The sequence below is a fragment of the Carcharhinus amblyrhynchos genome, chromosome 1 (assembly GCF_965287045.1).
Source record: "Carcharhinus amblyrhynchos chromosome 1, sCarAmb.v2.hapA, whole genome shotgun sequence".
In the NCBI taxonomy this organism is placed as follows: Eukaryota; Metazoa; Chordata; class Chondrichthyes; order Carcharhiniformes; family Carcharhinidae; genus Carcharhinus; species Carcharhinus amblyrhynchos.
In genome coordinates, this window is record NC_137324.1 from 124079284 (window position 1) to 124095228 (window position 15945).

Consider the following 15945-nt stretch of genomic DNA (forward strand, 5'->3'; position numbering starts at 1 on the left):
TCAATTGACCAGGAAGCACCAAAACTGATTTGATGAGAACGATCAGGAGATGCAAGAGTTGATCATTCACAAGCTCACGGTTTTTCTGAAACTAAAACAGCAACCCAACTCGAGCAAGAGAGCAGCTCTGCAGATGGCTGAAGGTTGAGGTCCAGTAAAAAGACCATGACCTAAAGAGTAAATGGTGGGTGGAGGAAGTGCAGAAAATCCAGCAGTTAGCCAACAACCATGATGCACGAGGTTTTTTTAGTGCAGTCATGGCCACCTACAGCCCAATCACCCGAGGTCACAGTCCACTGCTGACAAAGAACAGAGAAGCAGTCAACACCTGCTGAAAGGAGCACTTTGAAGACCTCTTTAACAGAGGTTCTGTCCTCAAAGTGATCTTCTCAACCCCATCCCACAGTATGTCACCTGCAGCCATCCCTGTGCAACCCTAAACCGGCAATAAGTAGGAAAGGTCATCCAGCAGCTAAAGATCAACAAGATATCAGGTGCAGATTGAATCCCCACTGAAGCGCTAAATCATGGTGGAAAAATATTATTGGCGCAAATACATGACCTAATTTCCCTTATTTGGTAAGAGGAGAACACACCAGATCTCAGGTGTGCCATAATCATGACTGTCTTCAAGAAAGGCGACAAGTCTGATTGCAATAACTACAGGTGAGTTTCCTGCCATGGCAACTTGGGCACCCTACCCACTTGCTCCTCCAACCACCGTCTGCCCCACCTGTGACATTGACTGTAAGTCATAAATTGGACTCCCCAGTCACCAGAGAACTCATTGCTACCATGGCAGCAAGTCATCCTCGACACCAAGGGACTGCCTAAGAAGAAAGTAACAGCAATAAGGAATCTCTAATGATTGCAATCAGGACCAGGATTCCAGAGAACATTACGCCCAGTCTCAGACATAAATATACTTTTTATTGGGGGCAGTTCCTTCACCCTCTCCCAATTATGACCAGAGAAAGTAATGCAACTAGGACTGGGGTGGGAGTCATATGTTCCCTTCTTTCCTCTCACCCCAGGTCTAATACTAAACTTCAAATGGAAATCATCACTCATTGGAATTAAGATGTTGGATAGCATCACATTGACTGTCAGCTCTATCAGGCTTCTAAAAAGTACAGAATCATGAAAGTAGATTGTGACACAAGATGAAATATGATAATTACTGTAACTACAAACATTCCTTTTAAAATTCTCTTAATAGAGCCAAGTGTCACTTATGTTTAAATGGTAATGTAAAATAGAGGAAACCGCACAGTAACTAAAATTCTGCCAGAGTAATTGTAAATTCCTTAAAGCTTAAATCTGTTAGGATTAAACAATTTCATAAAGATTTTCCCGTCAAGTTAATGGTCACTGAGATACTGGAAAATTTTAAAACTTTAATACAAATGTAAATCAGTCAAGGGGAAACGTATATTGATTTATGGAACTCTTTATCATATTTCCAGGATGTCCCATGCCAGGGCAGGGTGTAGTGGCATCAACATCCCATTTTAACCTCTGTCTCCATTGACATGCCAATTTGGAGCAGAGTAATGAAGGAAAATTTTGCCTCATGTGTCAAACTGGCTCTTCAATATATCATTGAGAACTGTTCCCAAGCGAGAGAGCATCAAGAACTAAAGGGCACAGATTCAAAATAATTGGCCAAAGGAGTGAAAGTGATGTGTGGCTTTTTTTTCACCCAGAGGGTATTTAGAGGCTGGAACGAACTTCCCAAAAGGGTGGTGGAGGCAGATGTGATTGAGGTATTCAAAAGGAAATTGATTTGCTATCTGAAAAGGAAGTACGTGCAAGATTATGAGGATAAGGCAGGGAAGTCAATCTAAGTAAAGGGCTCTTTCAGACAGCCAGTACAGACTTGATGGTCTGAATGGCCTCTTTCTGCAATGTAAAGATTCTGTGACATTTAGATCATATTTGTTCCAGATAGATCTCTTTAAACTGTCATTTTAGCCACTCTGACAATTCAGTGATAAATGTGGTGTAATCTCAGTGAGGCTGATAATTTAAAAAGAGTATTTAATAAAAATGATCACGAGCAAGTGCCAAGCAGCAGAGTTCCCCAAAAAAATCCTTTTATGCTTTTTATTCGAGTGAAACAGACTTGGCCCAATTTCCTGGAAAGGATTAGGGACAGGCTAAGGAGTTGGGGTTAACTAACACGGACACATTGGCCTCTGGTGGTACAACTCTGAGCTGGTCTCAGCACCATTCATACAAAAGAGGGCATTGGAAGGGGGTTGCCCTTCAGCCTCGGTTTTTCTCCTCTTACGGCCTGTTTTGTAGCTAGATTTTTGGGGAGGGAGGAGAAGGAGATGGCTGGCGGCCCGGCTCACTTCCAGTCAGTGTTCTTTCTATCACCCACTTACTCACCCAGACTCTCACTCAAACTTTCTCATTCATCCTTTCTCGCAGTTTCAGTCACTCAGACTCATTCACTTCCCACCCAAGCCCAGGAGATATGGACATCTTATCACCAAGGAGAAATTGGGACACTGTAAAGAGGCAAGCTTCTTCACTCTGCCCTATCTGGGCACTCCATCTTCTTTGGATGGGCAGGCGCTGTTGCTGTAACTCTTGTGGTCCTCATGAACTCCCCAGCCTACTGCTCCACCATCTTGATTTGCACCATGGGCCCCATAATGAGATCTTGTAACAAGCGGGTGGTTAGTGGGGGAGGTAAGAGGAGGGTAGTTTGTCTTATTGTATAAGTGTCAGCCAAGGGAAGGATCCTTAAGATGATGGGGGAAATCATATTCAACCATTCATAGAGCCAGATGCACGGGGTAAACTAATTAGCTGTCATAAGGCCTGAGCATGAGGAAAGCCGTGAAGCTGGTAAAAGGGCCTTACCCCTTTATTTCACTCCTTTGCTAGGATTGTTGCCTAATACATAAACAACAATTCCTTCTGACCATACGATCAATGCACGGAGTGAGAATCAGTATAAAGGCTAAGGGCCAAACTGGAATGGATAAGAGAAAGGCTTGTGGAATCATAGCAGTTAACTGGGTCCGAAAAACCATTAGTCCCTGTGGTTTCATCAATATAGATTTAGATGAGAGAATAAGACCATAATAAGTAATAAAGTAATGAGACAGATCTGTCTGTCTGAATTATCAATAGGTTCTGTGCAATGATAACTGATGAACAAGTGAATATCAGCATGCTATTCTTATCCTTTAGGTTTTGAAGCATAGTTCAATAAAGTTAGTTCAAGAATTTTGTATTATTAAGCTTTTTGCCAATGTTGTCATTTATTCTAATTGAGTCTGAACACGAATAGCGGTTGAACCCGTTACAAGAATCATCAAGGTTCACCGCAGAAATACACTAACTAGAATGATACTAAGTCATTTTCTTTGTAGCAGGATGAACTTAGGTTGGACAGCAAAGGAGCTCCACAATTGACATCAGGTGATTTCTGGGCTGAGGGAAGTGTAGATCAGCCAGGTTTTCTGCTTTTGATTGGTTTTCATGTTGGATGCACTACGGTTCCTCCAAAGCTCGTTAGCCCACCTTGTCAAGACTCCTGTCTGAAAATGCTTTACAAGTACTTGCTGGACTTGTGCAGCTTCATACTAAAAGTACAAAATTGACACCATTCAAAAGTTTTTAAAAATTAAAGTTAATATATTGTACCATTGCATGAGTGTGAAGGAATCCAGTTTCAAAACAGCAACATTCTATCACATCAATAGATGTGACAAAAATGTAAAATAATAATTTACTACCTTTCTGAACAAACAAGAAACACTTCAATTAATGAATAACAAAGAGGTAAACATGACTTTGATCCACTCAGTACTTGAAGTATCCTCGGCACTCCTTAGATTCTATTCAAGGCACTAAATGAAAAAAAAATTAAACAAGTGCACATTAGTTTCCAAAACCTCTGTCAAAGAACATTATAGCACAGGGCCTTCAGTCCGCTAAGCCTACACCAAGCATGCTGCCTCTCTGAACTAAAACCCCCTACCTGTCAGAAACCATATCCCTCCATTCCCATCCTATATATCCTGTATATTCATCTAACAGCAATAACTGAAATACAGCAAAAATAATTGTCTTTGGGTAATGGTTTTATGAGCCATGAGGCTTGGAGTGGACATGTGGGAAGTGAGAGAGAAGCTAAATGTCGACAGAGGTAAATTGGGGCAAAACACAAAAGAGGGCTTAATGAATGGTCTCAGACTTTGAGCCTAAGAGGTAAGTGAGCTCCTTGCACTTGTTGATGCAGGTCAGAGTGGAGGGGACAAGGAAGAAAGGATCAAGGACATAGCTGGTGGTAAAGTGTCTATGTGGGTTTCCTCCCGGTGCTCCAGACGCGTTGGTTAGATGCACTGACCATGCTAAAATTCTCCCCCACGTACCCGAATGGTGCTGTAGGGTGGTGACTCGGGGACACTAATAATAAATAAATAAAAGTAAAAATAACCAGAGTTTATTTCTGTTTATGAGCTGCTTTGGCAGAGGAGAATGGTAGCATTTGATGTGGCCTAACCACATTTAGGGACAGGTGGCAAAATGATATAAACTCTTGAAAATTTAAGAGGAAAAACAAATGGCAAGAACACAAAATAAATAAAATATGTCTGGTGGAGTGACACAGGAGATCTTCAGGTTCTTGCGGGGGTGGTGTTGGGGTAAGAGGGTGAAGATGATTGACAGCAGGAGGGTGGGAGAATGAATGCCCCAGCATCATGAGCAGAGATGATGAAAAAACAGGTAAACAGGATCTTAAGATTTAAACATGAGGAATATCGCACAAATGCCCAGAAATTATACAAGAGGCTGGAAATAAAGAAATACAAACAGAAAATGCTGGAAATAATCAGCATCTGTGGGGCCAGAAAGAGAATGCTCTGATTCTGTAAACTGTGTGTGTCTTTTTATGCCTTTCTCTGATCAGAACCTTGCACACACCTGACGAAGAAACACTGTTTCTGAAAGTTTGTGGGATTACTATCAAATAAACTGATTGGACTTAAAAACCTGGTGTTGTGGGACTTCTTTCTGTGTTTACTCCTGATCTCATAGAAGACAGAGGGTGGATGGAAAATTTTCAGACTGGAGACCAGTTACCAGCAGTGTACCACAGGGATCAGTGCTAGGTCCTGTGGTATTTGTGATTTTTATCAATGACTTGGAAGAAGGGGCTGAAGGGTGGGTCAGTAAATTTGCTGATGACACCAAGATTGGTGGAGTAGTGGATGAGGTGGAGGGCTGTTGTAGACTGCAAAGAGACATTGATAGGATGCAGAGCTGGGTAGAAAAGTGGCAGATGGAGTTTCACCCTGATAAGTGCGAGGTGATTCATTTTGGTAGGACAAATTTGAATGGATTACAGGGTCAACAACAGGGTTCTGAGGAATGTGGAGGAACAGAGAGATCTTGGGGTTCATATCCACAGATCTCTGAAGGTTGCCACACAAGAGGATAGAACCGTGAAGAAGGCCTATAGCGTGTTAGCGTTTATTAAGGGGGGGTGTTAAGAGTTTAACAGTAGTGGGGTTATGCTGCAACTGTATAGGACCTTGGTAAGACCGCATTTGGAATATTGTGTGCAGTTCTGGTCACCTCACTATAAGGAGGATGTGGAAGCATTGGAGAGAGTGCAGAGGAAATTCACCAGAATGCTGCCTGATTTGGAGGGTAAGTCTTATGAGGAAAGGTTGAGGGAGCTAGGGCTTTTCTTTTTAGGGCTGAGGAGGATGACAGGTGACTTAATAGAGCTTTATAAGATGATGAGGGGGATAGATAGCGTGGACGTTCAGAGACTATTTCCTTGGGTGGATGTAGCTGTTACTAGGGGGCATAACTATAAGGTTCATGATGGGAGATATTAAGAGGGATGTCCGAGGTAGGTTCTTTACTCAGTGTGTGGTTGGGGTGTGGAATGGACTGCCTGCTGTGATAGTGGAGTCAGACACTTTCAAGCAGTTATTGGATAGGCACATGGAGCACACCAGAATGATAGGGAGTGGGATAGCTTGATCTTGGTTTCAGACAATATCGAGTGCTGAAGGGCCCATACTGTCTGTACTGTTCAATGTATTATTAGCACCCTCTGCTGTTCAATATTACGACTTGTAACTCTTTGGGGAGTACTATTTGTGGAGGTTGAAGAGGGAGTACAGAGTGAGAAATGTGAAGGTAAATAATGGAGTAGAAGATGAAGCTGGAAGTCAGCATTACTTCAAAAAAAATGGAATTTTTGGTGTAAAATAGCTGAGACTTACCAGGAGATGGAATTAAACATATTTATTGTAGTTAGGGTAAAGCTTCTTTACTGCTGTCTCAAAAGTCTCCTCTGGTAAAGAAAAACATGGATTGAAATGGCGCTGAAAGGATTAATCACACACGTTTAAAAATCACATAAGCTGTTATAAAAAAAACCAGAGGTCTTTGTAAAAGGGTTCACAGATAAGCGTGAAGGCCTTTAGTCTGAGAGGATTCATTAAATCAGACATCTGGACTCGGGTGGAGGAGTGATATCCACAGACACACACACAAACTAGGACATCAATGATAAGTTGTAATGATAAGGGATTAGGTCAGCTAACATGATCAAGTGCTCACACTGATTGGCTATTAAAATTAAGAGGTGTGCAATAGTTATGATTAATTTTAATATCTGCAAAAGCTACAAATGCTAAAATCGTCACTCCTGTTATTTGTTGCAATGAAGAAATGCGATTACATGGACTATGTTGTGCACAAATTATTAATTTTACAACAAACAATGTCCCCCATATTGTCACTCAAATTCAGAGACTCGATATTTGCTCGGGTTCTTCATCTTCAAGAAAGGGGGAAATTCAACAACTATTAAGTATCGCGAAGTAATTCATCATGTAGATATCTGGGCTCAACAAAATGTCAACCTTCACAAAACAACACAACTTTCAGACTTAATTCTCTTTTCCTGTTTCGAGACCTGATCATATGGGTCTCGAGAGAGGACTTTCTTTTGCCATTGGATGAGATTTTCCGCATATTCTTGAGTGGCGAGTAGGGGAAGAAATATGTTATGTCATTGAAAGATTTATATTATTTTCTTTGCAGCCCCAAACTTCTAAATTGCACTATCGGGTATAATTTAAATTTTACTTAACAGCACACCTTCATCATCACTGCTCTGGTAACCTGGCCTGTTCTTGTAGCAGAAGAAAGTTGGTGGAAGAAGGAGCTCTAAGGCAAGTGCCCTTTGCTCTGGTGTCGGTGTAAGTTCACTCAGCATCATCACATCTTCATCTTCTTCTTCCTCCTGCTGTTCTTCTGTTCCTATATAGCAATTGAAAAACAAAATAGAACAGTTGTAAAATTAGAACAGAAAATGCTGTTAATACTCAGCAGGTCAGGCAGCTATTTGCAAGGAGAGAAACAGAGTTAATGTTTCATGTGAATGACCTATTATAAGAATACATCAACCTGAAACGTTGCACCAGGCACCCTTGTGCCATTTTCCCAGAAGTGGGATGGGATGTGGGAAGATTTGTGCAAGCAGCAGATAGCGAACGGACCTTGCTCATGGCATATTTGCATAGGAGGGTGTAGGCAATTTTCCAGTTGGCCAAACCTGTAGAAAAGTCAGGGGACAGTGTAGCTGGTTGAAGGTGGCCACTCAACTGCACACTGGGGAGGCACCACTTCAGACTGGGAGATCCTGCAGACTCCTTTGTGGAACTCCTGCTCCATAAAGGTGCCCTGGCTGCTGAAGCCATTTTTAAGTTAAAGTTAAAAATGCTGGAAAAAGGACATGCTCCATCTTGAGGTGACCTCTCCCTCACTTAGCAGCCAGGGCAATGTGCTGCTTCTTCAGCTCAAGGGTCTCCTACTAACTATCCAGTTTTGAGAGTTGTCCTTAACTGAACAGTGAGCATTCCTTCTGGCCATCAATTGGCTAATTCTGGGAACACCACAGGCACATGTCTGTACCCCAGACACACCTAAATAACTGTGTGGTTGGGTTCTTAAGCCTGAGGGGGAAAACCCTGCCTATTAACTCTGCTTCTCTCTCCACAGATGCTGCCTGACCTGCTGAGCATTTCCAGCATTTTCTGTTGTTTCAGATTTCCTGCCTCTTCAGTATTTCTTTTTTGTCACAAAAATTTAACATTAACTCATTCACTGCTTGTAACTGCAACACAACTGCAGCTCACCACCACCTCCTCAAGGACAACTAGGGAAGGGCAATAAATGCTGGCCAGCCAGCGATGTCCATATCCACAAATGAATAAAACATTCTACACCCTAAATTTTCCTTCTCCCCTGTTTACTCAATGTCTGTTTACACAGACAGTTGTCTGTGCTTTATATGCTCTGTCTGAGGCCAGAACTCTCCATTCACCTGACGAAGAGGCAGTCCCCTCGAAAGCTTGTGAGTATTATCAAATAAATCGGTTGGACTTAAACCTGGTGTTGTCAGACTTTTTACTGTGTTTACGCCAGTCCAACGCCGGCATTCCCACATCATAGATAGAGTAAACAGAGGTAAGCTATTTCCTGTGATAGAGACACGTAGGACAAGGGGCCATGGACTTAAGGTGAGGGGGGAGAGGTACAACACAGATATTAGAGGGAGGTTTTTCACACAGAGGGTAGTGGGGGTATGGAATGCTCTGCCAAGTAAGGTGGTGGAGGCAAACACGCTAGGGTCATTTAAGAGTAACTTAGACAGGCACATGACTGGGTTGGAGATGGGTGGATATAGGAGATTGTTTTAAATAAGGGTCATTAGCATTGGGGCGTCCCTGGTAATGTAAATGGGTATGGTATGATAATAATGTTTTTCTCTTTTCATTCACAGGTTTTAAGTCGGTCCACCTCGTGTCCAACGAGGGGCATACACGCGATGGGTCGTACTGGGGCTGCTCTTGATTATTCAGGATTGGCCTAGTGCTTCATGTCGTTAGTGTGTGCCTAAACTGGACAAGATACTGGGCAAGATGACAGCTCAGTGACTATCACTGATTGCTGTGCAGACACATGGATTTGGGCCGGTGTCTGTGGGAGTTTGCGCATTCTCCCCGTGCTTGTGTGGGTTTTCTCTGGGTGCTCCGGTTTCCTCCCACACTCCAAAGATGTGCTGTTAGGCTGATTGGCAGGAATAAATTGTCCCTAAATCAGTTTCCCTCAATCTGGAAGGCCATAAAACATTAGACAGGGGCCGTGGGGGGAGAGGGGGACTGGTGGTGTTGAGATGGCGGCGCGGGCTCGTTGGGCCGAAGGGCCTGTTTCCCGGGCTGATTTTGTTCTTTGTTCTTTGTCTATTCAGTGACTAGCCAAGCCCAAGATAGCAGGATACAACACTCACCATTTTTGCTGAATTAATTAGCCTCAGTTGAGCAATGGTAGATGCTACAAATAAATTCAATAATCTTCATGTTACAAAAAAAACTGAGTTCAGACAATATTTCCACTCCTGATGACATCTAACAAATCCTGCTGAGTAATTGAATGAGATAAAAGAGAGTGACACAATACAAAAAAAACATTGGCGAGATTATAATCAGTGCTTCAGAGTCAAAATGCTTGCTCACATATTTTGTTGACACATGAATGCGTCACAGGAAAAATGGTCACCCAAATGAAGTACCTACCATAGGTGACCAAAGCTTGTGGAACTGTTCCACAGCAGGGAGTTAATTTCAGAGAGGAGGAAGGTGACAAAATAAAGTTAATGAGAAAAGAAAGTAAAAAAAAGGTTTTATTTGCCCCCAAAAATTGTCTGAGCTTCGAGGAACTCAAATGCCCTATGATGTATTTCATAGGAACTCGGATCAACAATATTTTTAAAAATAATTGCTTCAGTAATAGGGCAGCATGCTGGCACAGTGGTTGGCATTGCTTGCACAACTTTCATTTACACTGCACACCTTTGTTGTGTCTCCTCTTTCACCATTATAACAAAGTTGAAATGTTTTTAAAAAGGAGGTATATGGGATAATTTCTCTCCCCCACCCCGCCAATATTTCCCACCTTTTGATTGACTGCAGTCAGAAGTATTTTGAAGAAGTGTTTCAACCCTTTGAGTGCTGTGACATTCAAGAACTGGAGCAAGATTGGTTTCTTATAGGGTTAAATTCAACAAAGGAATATATGTTTATTTTTCTCAATACTCAAAATGGAAAATGCAACCGCATTCATGAGTACACATGGACATAAAGATGCTTGCCAAGAAGAGGCAGCATGATCTGATATCTTTAGGGCAGCACTACAGCACAGTGGTTAGCACTGCTACTTCACAGCTCCAGGGACCTGGGTTTGATTCCCGGCTCAGGTCACTGTCTTGCTGCAACTGTACAGGACACTGGTGAGGCTACAGCTGGAGTACTGTGTGCAGTTTTGGTTGCCGCACTTGCGCAAGGATATTTTGGCCTTGGAGGGAGTGCAGAGGAGGTTCGCTAGGCTGACACCGGCGTTCAGGGGGTTGAGCTATGAGGAGAGGCTGAATAGACTGGGCTTGTACTCATTAGAGTTTAGAAGGATGAGGGGAGATCTCATTGAGACGTACAAGATGATGAAAGGGATGGATAGGGTAGAGGTGGAGAGGTTCTTCCCGCTCAGAAAGGACAGCAGGACTAGAGGGCACAGCCTCAAGGTAAGGGGGGAGGCAGTTTAGAACAGAGTTGAGGAGGAACTTCTTCACTCAAAGGGTGGTGAATCTCTGGAATTCTATGCCCGTTGAAGTGGTGGAGGCTACCTCGCTAAATATATTTAAGACGCGGGTGGATAGGTTTCTGATAGACAAGGGAATTAAGGGTTATGGGGAGAAAGCGGGAAAGTGGAACTGAGCCACTTCAGATCAGCCATGATCTTATTGAATGGCGGGGCAGGCTCGAAGGGCTTGATGGCCTACTCCTGCTCCTATTTCTTATGTTCTCTGTGTGGAGTTTGCACAATCTCCTTGTGTTTGTGTGGGTTTCCTCCGGATGCTCCGGTTTCCTCCCACAGTCCAAAAATATGCAGATTAGGTTGATTGGCTATTGTAAAATTGCCCCTTGGTGTCCTGAGATCCGTAGGTTAGAAGGATTAGTGGGCGAAATATGTAGGGATGTGGAGGTAGGGCCTGGGTGGGATTGTGGTCGGTGCAGGCTCGATGGGCCGAATGGTCTCTTTCTATGCTGTAAGGATTCTATGATTCACAGTGCCAGACACCTGGGTTCAATTCCAGTCTTGGGTGACTGTTTGGAGTTTGCATGTTCTCCCTGTGTCCACATAGGTTTCCTCCAGGATCTCCAGTTTCCTCCCATAGTCCAAAGATGTGCAGGTTCAGTGGACTGGCCAGGCTAATATTGCCCCTTGGCGTCAGGGGACTTGCAGGGTAAATACATGGGGTTATGGGGATAGAGCCTGGATGGAATTGTTGTCATTCGATGCAGACTTGATGGGCCAAACAGCCTCCTTCTGCACTGTAGAAATTCTATGATATTAATAAGAGCAATAAAAGTATGTGGCTTCCAAAATGCTAAAAATTTGGATAAGCATTCCATCAACTCTTCTAATTAAACATATCTAAGTAGTCTGTATTTACAACTCCTCATATTGCAAAAATATTGCAATGAAAGATGCTTAATGAAAAACCATTCTGTGGGATTTACCTTTTAGAAACTTTCCTTCATGTTCCAAATCAAATGCTCCAACAAGTGAAGAAAGGCCATCATCTCCATTTTGATCATTCTTTTTGTTTCCTGCAGAGCAGCACAGATCTTTTTCTGCTAATTGACAGTCCTCAGTTGTGCTCTGCACTCTCTCAATGACTTGCTTGAATACCTGAGCCATTTCTTTTAGTTTAAAGTGTACAGCGAAGTCTAAAATGGTCTGCTTGTTATCTGAGTAATCCAGTGCACGCCAAGTCCAGACATGATTACTGGCTTTAGCATGCTTCAGCTCCAAGTCTCTTGTGATCCAGTGATTAGCACAACATTTATTAGTAGCGTTCCACATTACTAATCGTGGTAGTTTTGTTACTTTATGTTTTAAAACTCTAATTTCTCCAAATGCTCGCTCCTTCCACTGCGAGGATGCCCTTTCAAAGCAGTACAGCTTTGCTCTGTTAGAGAAGAGAATGTTTTCTGAATCTAGCTCTGCAGATGGATGATAAACTGGTGGAGGGAATGGGAACATTGGTTGATGTACAGTTTTACCATCTCCCTTGTTATTCTGCTGTTGTCCTGTGGAATTTGCTAGGTTCTGCACACCCAATTTGAACTGGAAATCACTACCTTCACCAAATTTGAAAACTGGGCAAACAGCTGTAGAAGGAGCAGTGGAAAGTGAGTGATTTGCTGCTGTTCTCTGGATATCTTCTTTTGTTTTACTGTTATTAGCTTCTGCAAAATTACTGCTGCTAGATTCCACAGTTTGTGAATTAAATGCAGAATCTCCTTTATGCGACGCGTTTAGTGCTTCAATATTTGTCCAGCTCTTTGCGCAAAGAGAAGGGTCCTCTTTAGCACTTGCGTTACATTCATGTTCCACGTGACTCTGGTCACTGGCGGCAGCTGATCTCTGGTCAACTTCGGAAGGAGCTGGATTTTCAGAAAAAAGTGATGCTTTTATAATGAAAGATTCTTTGCCTTCTTTATTTATATTGTCACCAAATCTCGGCAAAGTATTTTCATGTGCAGGTGTTGCATTATTAAGTTGTAAGAGGGGAACTGATCCTTTCTCAATTACAGATGGTTGCATATTTAAGGGTACTTCAAATGCTGAAGCTTCCTTTGTTTTGCAGGTTTTAACAGCAACATCAACAGGTACAATTTGAGTTTGCTGTTGGCTGACCGAAGAGAAAGCCTTGCCAAACACTGGTGTAAAATGTAAATAATCAGAGCGAGTGGATTTTGCCTTCTGAAATATTTTTGGTTCAGAAGTTAACATTTCCACTGGTGGAGTTTCTTTCAGTTTGTAGGTTTCAGCATCATTATTATTTGGTGTTTTATCACATCTCTGTTGCTGACTTATTGCTGGTGCCAAATCCTCACAATTCAAACTGGTTGGGTCTGCTCCGTTATATTTGGATGACTCAGCAGTTAATTGCACCTCTGAGTTTTGGACCTCATTCTCTTTGATAACATCGGCTGGTGCAACTGGGCTCTGCTGCTGACTGACTGCCGTGGAGAAATCCTGACTGAAGCTGGCTGTAAAAGTCAGAGCACTGGAGTCAGGTGAAGTTGTCGTGGCACAAGCAGGTAAAACTACAGCGCAAGAAGGAAAACAATTCAAAGGCTTTATGCTGCTTTGAGTTGGCAGTATTGAAAATGAGAAAGAACTGGAGGAGGTAGAAACCACTAATGGTGAAGCGAGCAAGGATGGAGCAGACTTGACTACACCTGGATCTTCTAATTTAATATCAGAGTTTGATAAAGTTGATCTGCTGACAGTTGATAAAAATGATCTTTCGTTCAAGTTTGGAACATCACTCCTGGATACTTGGGTAAACGTAAAGAGGTCACTTGCAACAACAGAAGTAGTGGCAGGAGCTAAACTTTTCCAGTTTCTTAAAACAACTGGGTCGGCATTTATCTCGGAGGATGACATCTCCTTCACTTTGGTAATACCGTTTGGCGTAACAGTGCTCTGCAGCTGACTGGCTGCTGGAGAGAGTTCCTGATTGAAGCCAGCTGTAAAAACCACAGAGTTAGAGCCAGGTGAAAATGTCTTGGAAAAAACAGGGGAGGATACAGCAGAACTAGAGAAAAGCTTAAAAGGCACAATGCTGCTTTGAGATGTTAGAGACTGTGCTTGGTTTGTGGTTGAGGAAATCGAGGACGGCGAAGCAAATAAAGACGAAAGCGGTGTGCTAATACCTGGATCACCTGATTTACAATCAAGATTTGCTGTGGTCGATCTGCTGGTAGCTGATGAAATTTGTTTCTCATTTACATTTGGATCGTCATCCCTGGACATAAAGAGCTTAAATATATCTCTTGCAACAACTGAACTTGCGACAGAAGTTAAACTTTCCGGGTTACTTAAAGATTCACTTGGTCTGGTTGCTTTTGTGTTTGCGATATGTTTGGGTGGAGATTCCAATTTTTCATTTCCAGAGTTGAGAAAGGAAAATAATGGTGCTGCTTTGGCTTGATCACTTAAAGAGGCAGAAGTATCAAACATAGTAGGTTTTGGTGAGCCTGTTTGTGAACTTTGTTCTGTCACATTCCCAGAGCAAAAAGCAGTTGCTGTTCCAACTGAATCTGAAAATATTTTGCTGTTACAAGAGGCTGATGCGTGGCAGGTTGCTTGGCTATTTTGATGGCTTGTGAGCGTACCAGGTGAATCACATGTTGTTTTACTGTGAAGGACAGAAGTTAAACTACTAGTTGAATTACTGGTAATGGCGCATGAATTAAGCTTCTCAAACACCAAACTTCCTGATGTTGGCTGTGGTTGCTCATTTCCTGTTTTGGTGGCGAAGAAATTTCCAAATGTAAAGACACCAGATGACGTGGAAAACAGTGAGCTTCCAGAAGTGGTTGTGGGATTAACTAGACCTGCACAAAGACTTGAAGTACTGGAATTTTTTTGTGCAAATGGTGAGCCGGAACACTTGGAAAATGTGAAAGCACCAACACCTGAGGCCAATGGCTTCTGCTGACATTCAGCAGTTTTGTCAAAGCCAGTCACTGTTGTACATGAGCTCGAAGTAGCTGGGAGAGATAACGTGGCTGTTGCTGTTGCTTGGCTTGTGATGCTCGAGGTGGGTTTAGATTGAACAGATGAAGGAACAGGATTGTGCTTTTGCTTTTTATCTCTTACATTAAGCAACTTTTTGGAACTGTTGGATAGCAACATCTCCGAGTTTGAAACTGATGGGATACTGGCAACAGTTCCTGAACTAGAAGGCAAACAAGTCTCTAAATTGCCTGAAATGTTTCCACGAAATTTCTTTTTCACTTTTTTGATGGGCTGACCAAAACTAAACAGTTTAACTTGAGGCTGCTGTTCGCCTATAGATATTTTGAGCATCTCCACAGAGGGTGACGGCACTGAAGGCTGTAGATCATTTTCATTATCAGAATAGTCTTCAGTCACAAAGCAGTTCCAGTCTTTTCTAAAGGACTGATAGTGTTTGTGGCGCATTTCCTACAAAAACATCAGAAAAAAAATGTTTGAAATATGCCATTTTCCTTTTGAAAGCAGCCAAGATATTTTCTTCAGCGATTTCCAATTTGTTTGACCCACACTGTGAGTAACAAAATATCTCCACTCCTTATCGGATTTATTAGTAACCAAGACTGGATCAGGTGCATCTGAAGACACTGAGGAATGTAAGGGTGGAAAGCACAGAGGTATTGACCATAATCTTTCAATTGTCCTTAAATACAGAGATGCCAGGGGACTGGCTAATTGCAAATGTTACACACTTGTTCAAAGAAAGTGTTGTGAAGCTCAGCTGGCCAGTCAGCTTAACCTTAGTGTTAGGAAAGATTTTAGAACAAAATTAACCTTCATTTGAAGCAATTAAAGAGTACTAGAATTGATTTGTTAAAAGTAAGTCATGTTTAATGAACTGGATTGAGTTTTTGATGAGGGAACAGCAATGGTTGATGGGGGTAATGCAGTTGATGTAGTGTACATGGACTTCCCAAATGCATTTGTTAAAGTACCACCTACTGGCTTATCAGCCCATGGAACCAAACGGTCACTTGTAACATGGATATCAAGTTGGCTGCATGACAGGAAACAAATAATGGTAGTAAGTGATTGAGGTATTCTCAGGGTTCGGTAACTAGGTCCAGTGCTTCTCGAGATCAATATTAATGACTTTGACTTGGGTATGTAGGATACAACTTGCAGTTGACACAAAACATGTAAGTGTTGCGAACTGTGAGGAAGACAGAGATACAGGACAAAGAATGGTGGAATGGATGGACACGTGGCAGATTAAATTCATTGCAGAGAAGTGTGAAGTGGTAT

The 15945-nt window shown here is 42.3% G+C and overlaps 1 protein-coding gene across 6 annotated transcripts in view; it reads right to left on the minus strand.

Moving 5' to 3' along the window:
* Positions 1 to 3258: 3258 nt before the first annotated feature.
* LOC145344803 (uncharacterized) overlaps positions 3259 to 15945 on the minus strand; it is a 31687-nt gene continuing 19000 nt past the window's right edge. For 2 of the 6 annotated variants that reach the window (XM_080192009.1, XM_080191959.1), the window contains 4 exons: positions 11628 to 15111; positions 7147 to 7308; positions 6264 to 6334; positions 3259 to 3869 (listed from right to left, as the gene is read on the minus strand). In XM_080192009.1, coding sequence (XP_080048135.1) covers positions 6276 to 6334; positions 7147 to 7308; positions 11628 to 15111 — 3705 coding nt within the window. In that variant the 3' untranslated portion in view covers positions 3259 to 3869; positions 6264 to 6275. The remainder of the gene's footprint in view (positions 3870 to 6263; positions 6335 to 7146; positions 7309 to 11627; positions 15112 to 15945) is intronic. The other 4 variants (XM_080191978.1, XM_080191968.1, XM_080191998.1 and 1 more) reach the window with 4 other exon arrangements.